The sequence below is a fragment of the Zootermopsis nevadensis genome, unplaced genomic scaffold (assembly GCF_977971745.1).
Source record: "Zootermopsis nevadensis isolate Lab colony 2312 unplaced genomic scaffold, Znev_1.0 Znev_ptg000002l, whole genome shotgun sequence".
Classification (NCBI taxonomy): domain Eukaryota; kingdom Metazoa; phylum Arthropoda; class Insecta; order Blattodea; family Termopsidae; genus Zootermopsis; species Zootermopsis nevadensis.
Window position 1 is genome coordinate 14,014,901 of NW_028259134.1, and position 19,675 is coordinate 14,034,575.

Sequence of the window (19,675 nt, forward strand, 5' to 3'; positions counted from 1 at the left end):
TATGTTTCCTAGGTGCTTACAGCTTCCTGTATCCTCCACTCCCAAAATAGTGGTCATGGGAACAATACCAGCGTCTTTCGGCTCACTAATGTAAAACTTTGTTCCCACGTAGATGATGGTCTTCGAAAAACACACATCTTTTTATTGTTATTATTTTCTAGATAAATGGGAAATAATAACATGGCGGCTGCATGAAATATGTCTAGGTTCCAATTGATGGCAGAACCTGCAGCTACGAAACTGAAATTTGATATAGGTCCTCGTGGTCACCATTAAGGTAACGAAAAAATTTGAACGAACAATTTACATTTGCGACCGTTCGTATTTTACATGACAGACAAGCCTTCATGCAGAGGAAATTTACTCTGGTGGAGATTATTTTCAGAATTGAAGTAATATATCTTGTATTTACTAATTTCTGAACAGGCGGAACCTACAGAGAAGTGTGTCATAAGCTCTTTCCAGGACTTCTAAATTCAGATGCTCCACATTTTACATGATATTACCGCCGTCATCTTAGAAGTTCGCATCACCGTCTTTTAAAAAAAAATAGTCGAAGTTCTAGCCACTAGTAGTGTGACGCAAATGTTAAATTTGTTATGAAGGTCTGGTAATTGACCGGAAGGTCATCACGATGCAAGAATATAACATGCACCTACATCGCAGGGTCACGATGATACGGTAAGCATTTATTTGTTTGGGTGCTGCAGATCTATTATTGCAGATGGATAAGTTGTAGAATGAAGAGGCGTTATTACTAGTATGACATGCGAATATGAATACATGCCAAAAAAAAATAATACAGACTTAGATGAAACAAATCCAAGAGAGGGCGAATGATATGCAACCGAGAACAATCTTTGATGTCTGTGCACTATAAGGTTCTTTTCCCGTTGCGCAGTACATTTACATTAATAATAAAAAGAGTCGTAAGCGAAGGAGAGAGAGAAATGATGACTTTTTAAAAAGGAGCGAGAAAGAGTGAATGTTTTGTATGTGCGTGAGTACCAGTATAAAAGGTGATGGTTGAATGGTACAGACATAGCAAAGAGAGATGGAGGAACCGCGGACGAGGAAAGGCACAAGAGCTGTAGTGTCGTGCTCGCCACCGCTCGATGGAACTTGAAGCTCTGTCATTAATTAAAAGTGTCACCTCCCTCACCCCACCCAGCCCAGCTCAGCCCTCAACCCATCCCACACTTTTCCATTCCCAACCAAACCCAACCAAATCTCCCCCCCCTTCTTCCTTTTCCACCCACCCTTTAAAACCACCCATACCAACGCTTCTCTTTTTCTCTCTTTCCATCCCCTTATGCACACCTCCGTCCTTCACCCACTGCCACCCCCTCCCTTTCCTAGTAGAGTTGCTGTAGAAGCTCCAATTAAAAAGCAGACTGCTATACTAAAGCTAGGTTTTCTCGTCCTGCTTATAATTTTGTCTGCTGTATTGCAACTTGTGTATGGTTGAAAAAAGTAGAACTCAACTGCTCCACTAATGTATCGAACTGTATCAGAACGTCACGGCCTCACATACGCGCGCGCGTGTGTCTATGCCTGTCTCTGTCTGTGCTTCGGTTACAGACTTTATAAAGTGATACAGAAAAAGGACATTGCGTGCGGCAAGAGGGAAACGCAGTTCACAATGAGCCGACGATAGTCACCAATTAACTGCGTAATTCCGAAGGTCTGAACTCACCACGAATCATTGTCTAATGACCGTAAAGCCCTTAAACTTCATCTGTGACTGTTTCTGTATCATTTTACGTGCTTTCTGATCACGGACTGCTGTTCTGATGAAAGGAACATCACCCACATCGCGTGAACTGCGCTAACCGGAAGTTCGGCGGCTAGCTGCTGACAGTAAACTCGGCATAATTGTCTACGGCAAGGGTCCGTCAGCCCTGTCGGTGACTGGCAACTAGGAAGAGCTTAACATTCGTAGCGAGTATCGTATTAATCTACCGAAAATAAATATGGGAATTGAGATAATTAGCTTACCGACTAGCTAAAGAGAAAGTATGGCGAGAGTGTGACAATCGGGTAATTAAGAAGTGATGCACTTAAAACTCCTTATCATAATTCTAAATTCTCGCCAGCACCTCGAAACTTTTCCGAGGGCACCAAGGTTCTCGCAGTCATGTGGCTGTCGATCCTTCGTGTACGAGGTGGGAGGCCAAGGTTTGATTCCCGGTAGAGGAGAATTCTCTCTTCTCCACAACTAGGTTGAGCTCTGCGCCTCATCCAACTATCTATTCCAAGGGTATCGGAGACCTCCCCCATGAGTGAAGCGGACCGCTTGCATTTACATTCATTGCCTTCGTCAGACACCGTGAATGAAGTGTGGCAACTTTATTGCCGATGTTTCCGGTTACGACACTCCTGTATTAACAGACAACTGGTAGCTGGACTGTTAGTCATTACCCCTGCGGTTTGTAAGGGAAACATTAGGTGTTCTGCCACATTGGTCTAGCCTGACGCCTTGGTTCCATCCGTATGACGCTCTAATCACAAGACAGTATGGTGTCCTTGAACTCTAATTAAATGGGTGCCTACAAGACGCAGACAAATGCACATTTTCGTGATGGAGTAGCTTAGTCTTTGTTCTGAATTGATGTAAACGACTCCCCACTTATTTTCAGCAAGCATTATTTCCAGAGACAGGCTTGTGGGATTATCATATCACAAGTAATCTATGTGTGCCTCCTAATAATTGACGAAGTTTCGTGTTCTTGGCATTAAAAACATGCCACTGTGCCACTATACATACTTCCATTTTTGCACAAATAATATTTGGATTTTGTATCATGAAACATGCCAATATCGAGGTCATTTGAATGCGAGTGATACTTGCGTCACATAATGTAGAGGTCATGAAAGTTTTTATTGTTTAAAGCTCAGAAAAGTGTGCAATTCATATATTTTTATAGCATGTAAAACAACGTACGGGCCGTGTGAAATCTGGGTCTTATCTAGCCATATCCTGTGAGCAGACTGTGTAATTTGGTACGAAGTGGTCGTAAACATATCCAGAAGTTCCGTTTGAACAAACACCATGTAATGTGGTAGAAGCTTACCTACGTTTCAGAGGTGCTTGCTGCCGCCATTATCAGGGCAGTGTGTAAGCCGCAATCGAGGAAGTGGCTTGAGATGTGTCAAGGTTCATTTCCACCCTCACACTCGTCCATCCAAGGTCCTACCTTGTCCGATTCCGTCCTATATCTCGAACCAGTTCCTCGCTCAGCTTACTCATCGCCTTAGCGTTAGAGGCAGCAAACATCTCTAAAACGCGCCTTCTACCTGACTACACAGCGCAACAACCCAGAAGACAGACATATTCGAACTCGCCGCCATGAGCACCTGTAATCTCACATAAACAATACATACAGGCAGTGTACAGTGCAAAACTTCGAGATTTCAAAAAAATTATTTCATAGTGGTATTAATGTATGTTATACATATGATTGTGTCGTATTAATTTATAGTTTTTGCTAGCCCGACTGTACAAATTGAAGAATCTTAAGATTATATGGTGCCATATACTTTGTCCAGAATCTATTCTTAATGTGTGTCTTTCTTTGCAGGTAAGTTCTGAATGGTTCCTGTAATTCAGCCGACAGGCATGCAGATATGGAGGTTGAAGGTAATTAATTTTCAGCGGTGAAACTACAATTAAACAAGGCCTTTGCATGTGTTAGATTTTTGGAGGACAGTGTTCTTATTCATTCCATTTAGTGCGGGCGCACGAATTCTAAGCGAGGGAGTTCGTCTTCGTGTACTGCAGTGCTTTGTCGCTTGAACCTGTGTTGTTCTGCGGAACTTGGTTACACGCTCTATCCCTTTCTCTCAGTTTGCGTCTCTGTCTCTCGTTTTGACGTTCCTCGCAAGTGCAAGTATTGTGCGACCACTCTGCATATTCATTTCCGTTTTAAGCAAGTGCTATGGGCAGTGTCTGTAGCTAATGACGTAGACGTTTGGCATGGTATATTTTCGTGTTATGTTGATTAGTAGGTTCCTGAAGTTCATCTAAGCCGGACAGATCGGCAGATTGATTATGGCGGGGCGAATGACCAGCTTTTGATTTTTGACAGGAAGTATGGATTTTCTATCTGTGGCACTACTTTTATTGGATATTTGAGGCCGTGTGACCAAGGGCAAACGAGTAATTTGCTTATATTTTTGTCGTGTTCTGGCTATAAGACGGCTGGGAACAGATTGATGTTTTTTTTAAACTAATTCGTTGATAGGATTTGAGGTTCTCGCGGCCGTGAGTAAACACACGGCTGTCTGTTGGGTTGCAGCACGGTGTAGTCCGGTAGAAGTTTACCAACTTTTCAGATGTCCTTACAGCAGGTACCTCCGAAACGTCGGTAAACTTCTACCAGACTACACGGCTCTACAATCCAGTAGACAGAAATCTTCGTAATTACGTTATCAGTATTGCTGGTTCGATGGACTTCGCCCATCCTTCAATATTTCGATACAAAACACTACGTTTCGGGAGATGGCGCTGCTCTCGTCTTCAGATGAAAACCTATTCTGGTGGATCTGAAATAGAAGGGGAATCCCAGTCCTGGGATTGAGTGAAGTCCAGAAATTCAGCAGTACTGAATATAATGCACCATCGTTAGAACCCGCCTTAGGAAATATAATTTATTGATGATTACGAGTTGTGAGGAATTTTCAGGTTCGTGTGTTCTTAGTGTGGACGTTGGACTATCCCCTGCTCCACATGTTTACGCCCATTATCGCAGCATTTACATTTGAAAGCCACAGCACTAGCTGCATTTGTTATTTAAATTGCCTGGTAACAGTGGATCTGCGTGATACGTTTACGTTACTGACGAAGACATAAACTGCGGTGATTTATTGTGCTGCCAGTTGCAAATCTTTTTAAGTTCTCCACCCACCCCTCATGTTCAGTCTCCCCGACTCCAATAACATTTGTAAGAACTTAATATTACCCTGCACTTTAACTAACTAGATGGCTTACCGAACCCGAAGGTTCATCACCGAACTAACCAAAGCCCTCCACCGGACCCTGTCCTGGGCCAACAAAATCCGGTCTCCTTCAAATCCTATCTCCCATAGATCCCGCCTGAGATTATCCTCCCATCTACGTCTAGGTCTCCCCAGCGGTCGCTTCCCCTCAGGCTTCCCAACCAGTACCCGGTGCACACCTCTTGTCCCGTCCATGCGAGCTACATGCCCTGCCCATCTCATTCTTCTCGACTGTATCTACAATTAACGTCTCTGAATGAACGATACAAATGTGCCCTGGAATCATCATGTTCGCGTTTCCGCAAAACACTTACTGCAGGTTATTGAACGATGGGGTTTTAATTAAATGTGTTTTAAGACAAGGCATTGGATGAAAAGGTGGTCATGAAGGTGAACGAACAGATGAAGATTTGGAAGGCGTTACTCATAGCTTAATTCAAAGTACTGTCACGTGCATTCTCTTGGAGATGCTTTTGATTGAAGCGTCTTTGTCAAGAACAAGGCCATGGAGTTTCCGTTCGGCTCTTCGATAATTCTATTTGGTAGTTGCGTAGATTTCCTGAAAGTTTTGTATTTAGCCCTTTTCGCTCTGAGTTTATCTTCCATGTGTGAGGAGGTCAATGTCCTTCAAGGACTGTGGAGTCACTGATAATATGCAACCTAATAATATAACACGAGATAAGAACATTTAATAACAGTTTAAAACGTAGTTTATAGTGCGACTTTGAACTGCACTGTGTGTCACTTTCATGTCTGCTCCTTTCCGTTTGAGTTTTGCTGTTTTTATTAATTTCTGTGACCTTGGAAAGATATAATAAATGTTAATTGAATTTTTTGGGTAGCGCACGAAAGTTTATTTTTGTTCCCTTATGGTTACACTTTTAATTCTGGTTTAGAGTTTTGTTCCGTATTGTCTCTGGGCACGAAGTGTCAAGTGTTCCATTGACAGTAGAAACACAGATCGAATGCAGATACAGATCGCAGTGATTCTTCACTTGGGTGTTTTAACACACAGCCCTTTATCTAAGACTGGGTCGGTTCGTGGCCTTCCACTAATCGTGGATTGGACATCCCTGGTCTGCTATTTTGTGTAATAATGAAAGAATGCTGCAATGTTCTGGTTGTCGTGGTACAGGGATACTGCGCTTACAGAGGCCTACATCATGTTCATTATGACAGTAAATACTGTACACCTTTTTTGCTACAGAAAGGGGGGGGGGCTGTTTGTAATACAGAATTTGCAGCATAATGAAATGCTGTGCATGCTTGATTTAGGACCGCTTTGTTTTTGTTTCCGACAACTTAACGATTGCGTAGAAATTTCTTACTTAACAACCAAAACTGATTAAGTGGCGCGCCGTTTCGCATTGTCTCTTGCGTTGACTTGGCCTAAATTATTTCTTGAATGCGACTGTACTGTGGGGTTTTGCGCCGTCTCAGTCTTGTGGAAGTTAATCGACGTTTCAGAGGTGCGTGCTGCCTCTGTCATTAGGACCATCGCTCTGTAGATGGAGGAAACCTTTCTTAATTCCCACACGCTCGTCTGTCCTGGAACTCTGTCGAGTCTTGCTATTTGTAAGAAATAATTAAGTTTGTATGAAAACAGAGTGGTTTGCATTATTCTAAATGTTTCACGAGTACTGATTTTCCTACAGGATGAGTTTCCTGGCTGACGTTTGGAGGAACGAAGTGTTATGAAATCCGATAAATGTGGACGAAAGGGGTTCATACCTGTTAAAAAGTAAATTATCTAGCATCGGACCGAAGTGACTAAGGAAAATCAGCAAAACTTCAGCATGCGAACTGAAAAGCAAACCTAGGACCTGCAAACGCTGAACTGTCTTTACTAATAACTCAGTCGAGAGACTCGGTAAAATGCAATTTCCGTGTTTCATTCACAGTGTCCAGTCCATCTCTTTAATCGTGCCACATTTTATTATCTATACTGCGCTTCTTAGTCTTTATGATGCCAGATGGACATTCCGTCCAAATACTGACGTCATATGGAACACTGTATCTTTGTAACTAGGCCGTGTTCTCTGAAAACAGTCCCAAGTTCTTTGTACCTATTTGGCTTATATATAACAGAATAGTTAATACCAGATACCATATTTCTGTCTGTCATCTCTGTTTTTACCGTGTTTTACTATTTTATTTTTATATAGTTTTTGTGCACGATCTGAAGCTTTCTGTCGAATCTGAAGCTGATATGAGTTGATATATGAGTATGAAAAAATGCATTAAACATGTTTCATCTAGCCCAGAATCGAAAACGAGCAAAAGCGTGATACAAGCAGCACACTGCTGGAAGCGTTAATACTTTAATTTTGCCCGGTTGACCATTTCCATGTCTGTTGGAGGACACCATGTCTCGTAAAAAATGTTCACTGCTTATGAAATTTTAATATGGCGCTGTGCAGCAAGGGACACGTGTTGAAAATTGTCAATATTGATTCAGGGGTTGACCAAGGACTGATAGATCAAATGGAAGAGCGTAGCATTTGAGGTTCTTACGACGGCGAGCGACAAAATGGCTGTCTTGTCGGTTATTGCGCCGTGTAGTGTGGTAGAAGTTTACTGACGTTTCAGAGGTGCTTGATGATGGGGCAGCAAGCATCTCAAACGTTAGTCAGTATCTACGAGACTACGTGTCTCAAAGTCCGAGAGAATATCCATCTTTTTACTTGCCGTGATGCCATGATTTCACGAAACCTTGTGTTTTATAACATGAGACGATGGACAAGGTCCGAAAATCCAACAATCCAGACTCGCCTGTTTGTCAGTATCAGTACCATTATCACATCTCTACCTTCATCTTAATTTTCACCCTTTCTTTAGTCACCATCATGTTCATCTTCATTCGTGTGTTGATCATCACCCTCTTTTACGTTTCATTGTCGAATCCCGTCCTCTGTTGCCAGAACTTATCAAAATGCGACGTTCCATTTGTGTTCTGATTATTCAAAATTACATATTTCGTCGTTGATGAATATCAGACTCTTTTAAAAATGTTGACATAGTAATGGGTTGTTTTACTAGACCAGATATCGTGACTGAAGTCTGATTTCCGTCCGTTCCTCGAGGCAGGTACCAGTATTTTACGTCAGTCATTTAATACTACAGGGTGATTCAGAGTCCCTGCACAGCTGTAAGAACAACGATTGTTGGAAGTGGGTCGTGATTCGTACGTCCCTGTGGGGACACAAGTCACGTGTGTCACCTAGGGCATGTTTGTGCACAGGGACTTTTAAATCTTACTGTAGATGCGTGTTCATACTTTTTGGTAAAGTGTAACATTCCGAAGGTTCAGCAAGTGAAGTATCTTGATACTTTGTTAATCAACGTTATTATACCCGCAACACGTTAAAAACTACACGTTGCAGTTAATTGGAGGTTTCGTGTTGTGTAGAATTTGGTTTCATCTCAGGGCTATTCTGAACCCTTCAGCCTCGTTCGATTTTTTGTATGATTGATTAAGAAAATTGTGTGGATGTTAACCTCCATGGCCAAGCTCGCGCAGGGGGAACTAGGTGTTTGTACTTCTAACTAAATTATGCAGGTTCAAATAAACCGGCAGGGAGTTTGTCGTTTCAAACGTATCTTTGAAAATGTGGCTTCAACGAAATGTGGATAAAATGGCAAACTGCTTATGTCTGAGAATTTCTCTGGTACAGGTGATATTTGAATGCAGTGTAAAGTTGCCTGAAGTAAGAAAACAGTTTAACTAAGTGATTGAATATCTGTTATTTTCTCTAATATGATTTTGTTTTAAATTGTGATACCTGCATTTTTTACGAGGGCTGTTCTTGTCACAAAATTGTTCGGTTTGTGTTAGAAGCAAACTTGTATTATTGTTTCGTGTATTATATTTTCGTGAAATTATTTTGGTGGTGTTTAAATCTATCTAATCGGATTTCTTCTGAAAAACAAAGAAAATGTCCTGTTGGTGTTGCGAATGATGCTTTTTATGTCTTGTAGTAAATTTTGGAAATGTTTCGGTACTGTGCGCTCTCGATTCATTAACCGAGATGTGCTGTTTCCAGTCTCTTGGCCACAAAGCTTCAAGGACTGAGGTGTCAGTGGAGCTTATAGGAGCGTCGTATGGGTGTTCATAGTCATTCCGCTACAGAACTGCGGACTCCGGCCGGCTCTAACCGGGTATACCAAACCACTACCACATCACTCCACTCTGCCGCTCACTTAAACCCCCTCTGCTGCTGAATGTGAAAATGTCCTGGCTAGCTAATGCTGACTTGCTTCTGTATTCCGACCAGCGCTGCATCTCCTGTGAGCAACGAAAAATTAACCCCAGGTATACATTATTAAAAGGGCGTTTAACTTTTCCTCGCCATAATTTTGAATGTATTCTATCTCCTGAAACCACACAAAATAAAGTTACTAATTGGGCAATCGACTTCACGCATAATGAATGCAAAAGTCTATGCGAATGAGTTTTTATTTGTTGGTTTGCAATTAAAATATTTATTTAAAATCCAGTGTCGCGCTCAGTAACTTCAGAAATGTTCCAGTTTTTATAGTAACTCATACGGAACTTGGGCACGGTATGAGTTAAGACTTTGTAATTGTTTTTCTGCAAAATCCCGCTAGTAACTACACTTAGGGAATTCTCTCGAGGCTCCTTCCTCTCTGCTGCTGTATTCTTCTCTGGCCTGTTTCAGCCAGTCCAGATCGCCTAACTTACTGCGACCCAGTATAGCAAACCGTATTCAGTTCTTATTAATTACCCCAGAAATCGTTAAGCCAGTAAGTGGTTGCCTGTGGGTTTGACGCCCGTGTTTCGATTCTAATAATCGCTTTGCGGTCGCAATTGTATTGTTTTTTTGGTTTAGCCAGCCTCATAGTTATTGAGTGTTGGGCGATCTTTTCTGTGGTAAATCGGCCGGAGGGCGAAGCTCGTTATTCGCCTCCTACAGTACCGCATCTAAAAGGCGGGAAACATTACCTCTGCGCCCCTTATCACGACGTCAGTGTCCGGGCACGTGACAGCTTACCGTTACAGAAATTTACTCCAGCGGAAAATCACAAATAACTGCTCAGGTTTTGTTCCAAGTCTCGTATTTTCAGTCTTCCCCCTTCCGCTAACACCGTGCACGCTCTCGCGTCAATGAGTAGGCCTACGTGTCTGATAATTGTGATTCTTGCACTCTGGAACGTTTACATCAAATTATATTTACAGTTCAGTAATGTTTGTCGTGAATTTGGATAAAGCAATTTTTTGCCCCAGTTTCGAATCGTATTTTGGCGTTTGCCGGGAGGAACTGAGGAAGAACACAGGGAACCTGAGATTAGGTACTCCTTTGCAGGGATTTGAGGTGTATCCCTAAAGCTAAATAGGCGCATTACCACTAATCTTAATCAGTAGAAATGAATATATTGGAAGATATGGTATTTTATTTTCTTTGACAGTGAATATTCATTATGACGCACCCGGTCGTGACTGCTCCTGGCCGTCGTACGGAACAAAGTGTTTTCCTAGCAACAAAAGAGAAATGTCATGCTGCCCGGCCAAGGGCTGTAACACTGACGAGCCTCGCTGTATTGTGCCGAGAGATCGATTAATATGAGATGGCACCGACGCCAAGGTGCGAGCCTTGTGGCTGTGTATTGATGGAAACTTATTTAAGACTTCGTTATTCTGTTTTGCTTGCTGCCGGCAGTTCATAGGATTTCGCGCCCCCTGAATTGGTCGTAGCACCACGTGGATGATTCTGTTATCAATTAGCGACGCTGTATCAGCTGCAGAGGTTGTATTGCGTCGAATGAGATATGAAGGTGGTCATAAATGGTATGTAGGAAGTCCTATTGTTTGGGAGGATGTATTTACGTTGGGACTCACGGCCTGGCGCGTTGTTTTGCTGTAATAAGTAGTGGTACTGTATGTTACTGCGACCAGATTTTGCCCACCTTATTTCAGTTTTCACGTATTAGAATTTGGGCAGGGTTGCCAACATTTGGTTGAATATTTTTTCGCATCGGAAATGTAGCGGAACTTGCTTTTCGAATGTATATCTATCGTATTATTCTTTATTTTTATGATTTCCCCACTTTCTTGTTATTTTACTGTTCGTCACTGTAGCCACAATCTTGAACAAAGAGTGCGGGAAATGAAGCTGCACTGACACAGAGTGGTCAGGAAGGGTTTATTCCGCGTCCCGAGTGTCTCTCAGAATATCCGCGGATAGATCCCGGACTGACCCTTTTGTCTGGGCGCTTATAGAATTCAGGTTATCTGTACTGTTGCTGAAATATCATCACAGTCTGCTATATTGGAAGAAGATTCCACGGGAAAAGGAGGAAAATTCCTGATATTACCTAACACCAAGACCAAACTGGCACACTTATTACGTTTCGATGTAGGCCCATCTTCGTGAGTGATGCATATTTGAACTTTTTTTTCATACCGTACGAAAGTCGCCTTGTTTACTAGGTGAGATTTGAGGTTCTCACGAAGAGGTGTATGAAGATGGCTGTCTTCCTGGATGTTGCATCGAGTAATCTGGTAGACGTTTACTGACATTTCAGCGAAACTTACTACCTCCGTCATCATCCCTATGTTGGAGGAAATTAAGTTACTCTGAAACGTCCTTTAGTCTCTAGACTTCTCAAAGTCTTGTGGCCTTTCGTGAATACGGTAACGAACATTTCGGTTATATAAAAGGCTGTGAATTTCTAGACTGGTAGCTTTTCAAGAAACACGGTGTTGCAGTGAGTTAGTTGTTTTGATGTCTTACTCATCCAGTACTTTCGACGATCAACTGGGGAGCACTGGTCTAACATAATACTACGTAGCGTTTCGATTTGCCAGTCGTAATTATATGACCGTGTCTCATTTGTCGTTAGGAAATATGTGGTTTGTATGACATCACTGTCTTACAGACAATTTACCCACGTTTACGTAATGCCGATAAACATTTCAGTTTAGAATTTTCCACACCCCGTTATCAGCACGATACTTTCCGGATCACTGCGTTCTAGTTTAATAATTTTTAGGTCTCGACATGAGCGAATGAAATCAAATATTAATAATGTCGGCCATGTTGTGCTGCAAAGCTAAAAAAGTGTTTTCGAGCGTACCGGAAGGGGTGGATGAAACACACTTAAAATTAATTATCCAGTAGAATGACGAGAAGAATATTTAGGACTAAGAGCTGGGAAATAACATGGCGCAAACAGTTGCTGGTCGAGGAGTTGTACTCGTCGCCAGATAATATTATCAGATTTATTAAGCCTGAGGGGATGAAATGTGTGTGGAATGTGACATAAGCGTGAGAAATGAAAAACGCGTACAAAATTTTTGTCTGAAATCTGTAAGGGACCAGGTGTGAGACCAAGGAGCGGATGAGATGATAATGTTACAGTGATTCTTTGCAAGATGTGGCTGAATTTGTCTGGATCAAAATAGGTTCCAGCGGCAGTCTTTTGTGAAGAGTGTAATGTTCCACAAAAGGCTGGAAATTCCTTAACTACCTGAGCTATTATTGACTTTGCAACAACATCTCGACTCCATAGGGTTGGGTTATATAGTAGTCTTATACAGAAAATCGTTAAACAGAAAAGCAAACCGCCTTTCAAGGGCATTGCCAGGTGAAGCATGGAAGGCACTATCATGATAATCACAAGCTGACAGGGTAATGGATTGGATGTATGTTGTTGCTGTGTGGATTGACTAATCCTGTTGGTTTCAACAGCAGGCCTTGGAAAAACTGCACCCCCTCGGTTGACACTTTTGTTTGTTTTAGTCCAGTCCAGTGTATACCAAAGTTTCGTACTGCTAGTCATAGTTGCCCGCCCACTCGTTCGAGAGCTGTTGAAGCGAACACACCCTCATCGTCCCGTTCCCCCATACAACCAATTATTGTTCTGTATTAGCAAGAGACGCGAAGCCTAGAGTTTTAGTGAATCGATAAAAAAACGACTTTTTCGGTACAACGGGCACTACATTTCTAGTCCACCAATTTATAATAATAAAGTCGTTTCAGTCTCTCTGTCTCTGTTTTGCTGTGCCATGCGCGCAGCGGCTACTCGTTTCTCTGTAGGCCATCCACCTACACACGGACGTAGAAGTTGCCTATATAGATAGATTTTTTTATTTCATGTTCTGTGCCGTTAGGCGGCACTGGAATCACGAAAGCAAAGTTACGCAACCCTTAAATTATTGGTTTGAACCTAAAACCTGTCCAGTTACTTTGATGAATTGTAAGTAGTAAAAAGAAGTTTCTCTTTCAAATTTTTACCCTTAGGCCCCTACAACGTCATGCTATTTTGCGTCGAACCGTAAGTATTCCCATTAATATAAGAATATGAATAATGAGTAGGTGGACATTAACGTTGTCCGATGTTTTAAGTCAGTGGTTTCCAGCTTCTCTGACTTTGGCCGAAGACGCAACAACGGGTTTTTAAAAACCGCCAACCAATTTGTTTTAGGAGATGGCTGCCTTGTGGGTTCCTGCGATTTGTCTCACATTGTTCAGTACAAGGTAATAATCTACATATCTGATTGTTACTATCACGTCTAGACACGTGCGAAATCTGACTCCTCTGTGAAGTAAGTATGTATCTAAGTGCAGTATATTTTATAAAGCACATTTCTTATTTCGAGGCTTATTGTCTCATAAGTCATGATAGTCCATATTTTCCGTGGAAGCTGTTCACAAGAACCCGCCACTGATGATGATGACGTGGGGTTGTTTGCTCCCTCTCAACCCCCAGGCTGGAGGACTACCCATTGTCAGCCCTCTGCGACTGTTTATCTAGTAGAGGCATATTCACAGATACCCTATGCCTCTGGAGCCCGTCTGCTCCATCCACAACCTGAGCGAAGGTAGTAGACCATGTGGTGACGAGTGGCGTAAGCACATAACATGGTAACACCTTCATGTGCTGTTGAAATTTGTAGATCGGTCGTATTTCACACAGTGAAGATTTTAAGTTAAATTTGATAAGGGCATATGGACCAGTGTTAGTCGTCAGTATTTAAAGTCGGTGGGGAAAAACTGTCCAGTCGTGATTGAACTAATGCGGCACATGTATTAAGTAAGTTGATTTTATTGTCTTTATGAAGTGGTACTTATATCGAGAAAACCTAGTAGCTCTTGGCGATGAATATTGCAGTTCCAGCCGAAAAGCGACAGTTGCGTTCAAGTTACATGCACGCACAAGAAGAAAACACCTTTTCTCAAAAATATGTTTCCACCTGGTTTTATAGGTACGTTTTTCTAATCGTCTTTTCTCTTCTGTCGAACATTTGCGAGAGAAATGTTTAAATCAAATCTTTAGTAATTATTCATCCCAAATATAGCACTGATTCTTATAGGCCTATTTGTCCGATGTGGAATCTTGAGAAGGCTTGTACAGCTATCACTGGACTCTGTTCTCAGTTTGGCCACATTTCGGTAGTTAAGTATCTTATGATCATGACATTTATACGCAACACTGTTTCAGACAAAACCAACGCTACTGTAATATGTCTCCAGTCTTAATTGCATCACCACAAACCACACAGTTAGTCCTGTGGCTGCCGCTTAAACCTCTAGTAAGCAGAACCAAGTTCAAGACCTGGTCGATACATGCAGAGTTTGCGGTGAACGGTATTGGGTGTAGGAGCTTCACTCTTTCAAACATATTCAACCATTTGTCATCTCTAGCGCTTATTCGTACACCATGGTTACGTAAGCTTTAAGTCAAATCAAGTTTGTGTATGCCGACACGCGTATTTTAATTATTACCTGATCGCATATAGGCCTGCGTGCTAAACCTACATATAATTTCTTGCATTTCGTTTAGAATCCGGGTTTTGGAATTCAAGCAGCGATCACTGACGTAGTCAGCAATTCCGGTTCGTATTCTTGTAGTCTCGGCTTAAATTATTCCTCGTAGCCAGTTACCTTACTGGGATAGTAGATTAAAGTAGGCCACGGTCACTTCCACGGCATTTCCAGTGCCCCGTTCATAACGCTGTGATTGTATGCTATATAACGCATGCATTTGATATAGGGACGTTGAATTCAAAAGTAAGACATGGACCGTTTCACTAAAACCCGAATGGAATTAATAAAAGTAATGCTCTTTAATTAGCTTCGTGGTGCCCTTGTGAAAATGTTCGCGTCAATGCCTGTATAACACCCATCTAGTTCGAGTAAATACAAAAGTAACCCGTAGTAAATTTATGCTCTATTTAGTAAGCCCCGAACTTCACTGAAGCGATTAAATCACTAAGCTGCTTTTTCATTACGTTTTGTAAATTTGTTGTGATGTTATTTTTCATATACTGTAAATCTTCAGTACATGGAGCACATGTTTGTCTTTGAACACATACAGACCGTTTCTTGCATGGATTATAGATAATAATTCACGTATTTTGATGTATCATCATACAACCAGCTACCCATCGTAACTGCAGCTGTAGTTGAGTATTTAGAATCGCAAGTCCCCTCTTTTGAACATTGGTTCGTTCTGAGAACAAAATGTTTTTTTATTTTTCAAATCGACTGACATTTCAGAAGCATTTGAGACTGTACCCTTCTGTTACAAGACGATTAAGCAACAATTCGGTTTTAATTCGGTTTCTCTTTTACTAATTTATAACTCTGTAATCGTTTTCAGACGAACGCAACAGAACTTTGTGAGTTATTTTTTTTAAATTAAAATTCACTTGAACATCTTGGAATTCAGGCATGTATGAAAATATAGGCTGTGTTGAATCTGTCATGTTGAGCTCGTAAGAGGGAAGTTTCTGACCTTCTAAGTACCATAGCATAAGATGTGCAGGACACGGAGGGAAAACTCCACGTGCTCTTTAAGTGTAACAACTCTCAGCTTCGGAATCTGAAGAGAGAAGGAAAGTAAAACACACGAAAGTAGCAACGAAAGGAAAGGCCGAATGGGCCTGTTTACAATCTATTTCACAGAAAATGCGGTAGAATGTTGTATTTTAATCAGTGAATTGTGGAAGTGACAATCGCCACCATAGGTACAGTAGAGGCTTCGTGTCTTTAAATATCGTTGTGCTGTGTGATGCGGAATGCACACAAACACAGAAACCGTAACTTCAGCCATCTTATTTTAGTAGAGCTAACAAAATGTCAGGGTTTTAAAGGGCGCGGGACTCCAGAGCGACATTCAGCTGTCTATAATCTAGGGAACCCACACGCACTGGTACTCACTGGAGATCGATATAACGTGTGGCATGTGACAATCGGGGAAAAAAGGACAGCCTCCAAGAATTTATTTGAGTTCGGTTTCCTCCCACACGGCCGCCAGCAGTTCTGTGGCATCGTGACGTCGAAGACATAGAGGTTCCAGTTCTGTTGTGATTATAAAAGAGTATGCCAAAAGAATTACAAAATCTATAAATTCCCGTAAGTGGCTGAATATTTGTTTTGTGGAAAGTGAAGTACGTTAGGTTGTCAGTAACCCTTTTGATTGTTATCGTGGGGTTATCAGTTTCCATCGTGATAATCTCGTTAAGTCTCTTTAAGCACCCTATGAATTTTACTAAACGTTATACAGCATCTGTATTATATAAAGCACACAGTCTGCTTGTTTGATGCTCGCTTCTGTGCACTCACAGAGGATTCAAAATATGCGGTAATAATGGCAAAATACTACATTTCACAAATGCTGCTGCTTGTAGCTTGTAGGGGGTAGTTCGGCTAATATTTGCCATTATTCTTCGTTGAAAAGGGTGTAAAAGGATTACGGGAGAAATTTGGGAAAGAGATAAATGAAAGGAAGAAGACGTGACAGGGGATGGAGATACAACAGAACTCATTCTCCCTTGAATTTCAGAGGGACTTTTCCACTGCTTCTACAATATTTATTAAGCTCTTAAATGCAATCATTATAATTTATAGAAATTATTTGTATAGCGGTTTCCTGTTTTTTTTTTGTTTTTGTTTTGGTAATATTATTACAGTGTTTTTCTTGAAACGTTTGTCAGTTTCTCAAGTGGTCAAGTAATTTTCTGTTGTTAGATGCATGGCATCCGATAGTTTTATCAACATCCGTGGCTGCAAGGTCCTGGCATTGGTCACTGTCCTGATCCATACTATTCCGTTTTGCACCCTATTTTTACAAGACCAGTTTTAATATTATTTGTTCATGTACTCCTAATTAGACAAGTTGGAATTTAATTTCTAGTGATTATAAACTGTATTGCATTTGCGGTAAGTCAGACCTAATCGAGCCATGTCCTCATCTGTAAGATCTATAAGCCGTCGAGCAGGCACTGTGAGGACGAAGGTGGGTCTTCTGGACCATACGGTGCTACAACCAGAATACAGCCAGCTTCCTACAGTGATTACAGTTTGATAGACAACGAATAATCAGATAATTGTTGCTGGTGGATGGCGGAAAATATATCTTGCGGTCGCGAAGTTTCCCCTCACCCCGCATACTTTGGCTTAAGAAGGTGAAGATGTCGGCTAAGTGTCTGCCTCTTCCCCATGTTAGAACAGCAATGCTCCCTGGAGTCTGGGGACAGTAGGAATACTTAAGATACCTGTCTTATTGGAGAAGTCCCCAAGCACTCTGCAAACACGAACTGGAGGTCCTGGAATTCTGCAAATGGGTACCTGCTGCCTTGTCACTTATACATACCCTCACGTTCGCCACAGCTAGTCAATACGCTCCCCACATATTATGAGTTCTGAAGGTTCGTTACCCTTTTCACAAAACCCCGCAGTTAGATCCTATTCTGAGCCAGTTAAATCCAGGTCACACAATGTTCCAGATTCGTTTTAATTCAGAGAAGGATTATGTCAACATCGGACTGAAGAAAATATAGTTTGTTCCGTGCTTCGAGGTTAGGCGCCACATGTATGGATACATATTGAAACTGAGTAAAACATGTTAGTTAGTTGTACGTAAAATGCTGTACGAGTAGTTAATGTAGGGTTGGGGAACCTGTAGGCACGAAAGTGGGGCTAGATTCCTATATGATTTAGTGTTTTTTATTCCCCGCTGTGTTGGCATCTCTTCACACCTCCCACTCCTCCGCTGCTATTGATTTGCTATCCAACAGTCTGTCTGCTCCCCTGATGCTCCTTGCGGGTCGTCTCTTGTAGAGTTTGTGTTGTCATGGGGCGACGGGGGGGTTGAGGGGCGAGGGTTACGTCAGGGAGGACGCGTGTTTGTAAAGCCTCATCCTTCACGGTAATATCGGGGTGAAAACCTTGGGGTTTGTTTCGCCCGCACTGAAATATCGCTTAATTGTATGCATTGTGTGTGATGTTCATTCACGCACTTTTGATACTGCGTTGATGGTGATGGCGGTGGGTGTGATGACATAGAAGCAAACTACCGTGGCCTGTTTTCAAGACAGTTGTTGTTATTTGCCATTTTAGTGAATATTAGCTTTTCAAGAAGAAATGCTTTCTGCCTTGCAAAAATATGTTGTGCTGGATGAGGAGACTTTTTATTTTGAACTAAATCTGTTTCTGACGATAGTTACTATTGACATTATGCATGGTATTGGTTTTATTTTCCAAACATAACGTTTCAAAAATCGGCCCGGTGATCCAGAGCGTTGTAAGGGGACCTACTTTTATCTTATTTCAAAAAATATGTCCAGTTTTCGAAACGTTGTATGTGAAAAACGTCCGCAATAATAGTAATGTGTTTGTGATTTCTGTTTTGCGAATAAAATAGTCCTAATAGTTTCTCTGTATTCTTGACAGAGTTCCGAATAGGCACGGACTTACGTGTAAATGAAAAGCTACTGTAGACTGAGGAAATGATTATGATATCTAAAAAGTAAAGTTAGCCGGTTCCGAAGATCATATTTGAACTACGTTCCGCGGTATACAGACAATTATTAACATATCGAGTAATTCGATAGTATAATTTTATACAAATGGAAGTGGTCGTGTGAACTTTATGGCCTTTGAAGCCTTCCCGCAGAAGGCGCCACATTTAATCGCACTGTGACGTTTAGCAGGTGCATTCATTTGCTTTGAAGAGCTTAGGCCTACCATTACGTAGATGCATACCAAACGGCGCGTAAAACATGGAAATTACATAGAAGTTGTACTGGGTATGGCTTTGATCGGGCTGTTAAAAGGACGACGATATTCTGAGCTCGAGATTACGCTGATTGTTCTCGTGTCTAATTTCGATAATAGTAACACGTACAGGCAAGGGGCATAGAATGTTGGTAACACGATAATTTTGTATTTAGGAGGTGACCGATTCGATTCTAGCTTGCGGACCGATGTTCTTCTCGGAGGTTTTCTTTAATTTCTACGTTCACTCAAAGTAACGTCAATAATGATAACACAGCAAGAATATATTATTTCTTCTTCTGTCATCACATCCTCATTCGCGCTTGCCACGTTGTTTCTTCTACCGATCATTCTCATTACTTTCTCCACACCTCTCTCACTGTTCGGGTTCTTCTTTCCTTCCTTCTTTCCTGCTGTCTACCCATTTTTCCTTTGCTAAACATACAAAACATATGTACCCTTAACTTTGTTTAGCGGCACTTTTCGTTCATGCACACAGACTGTTTTATTAAATATTTGCAGACAAGTTCACTTCGTGCAGCCTGTTTCAGAATCAGCCAAGATAAGTTCGTCCCACACCATGTGCTGAGATAACCCTGTCCGTACTGATATGAAAAAGATTGTTTTATTGGTGTTGTCTGCTCAGTGTATCGGTT

At 41.6% G+C, this 19,675-nt stretch overlaps 1 protein-coding gene across 6 annotated transcripts in view; it reads left to right on the forward strand.

Moving 5' to 3' along the window:
* Positions 1-19,675, forward strand: part of LOC110836620 (protein groucho-like) — a 166,001-nt gene that overhangs the window by 36,424 nt on the left and 109,902 nt on the right. The window contains exon 2 of one of the 6 annotated variants that reach the window (XM_087350319.1): positions 3,582-3,640. The exons of the other annotated variants lie outside the window; for them this stretch is intronic. Within the exon in view, the coding sequence (XP_087206445.1) occupies positions 3,593-3,640 (48 nt within the window). The 5' untranslated portion in view covers positions 3,582-3,592. The remainder of the gene's footprint in view (positions 1-3,581; positions 3,641-19,675) is intronic. 6 annotated transcript variants of the gene reach the window in all.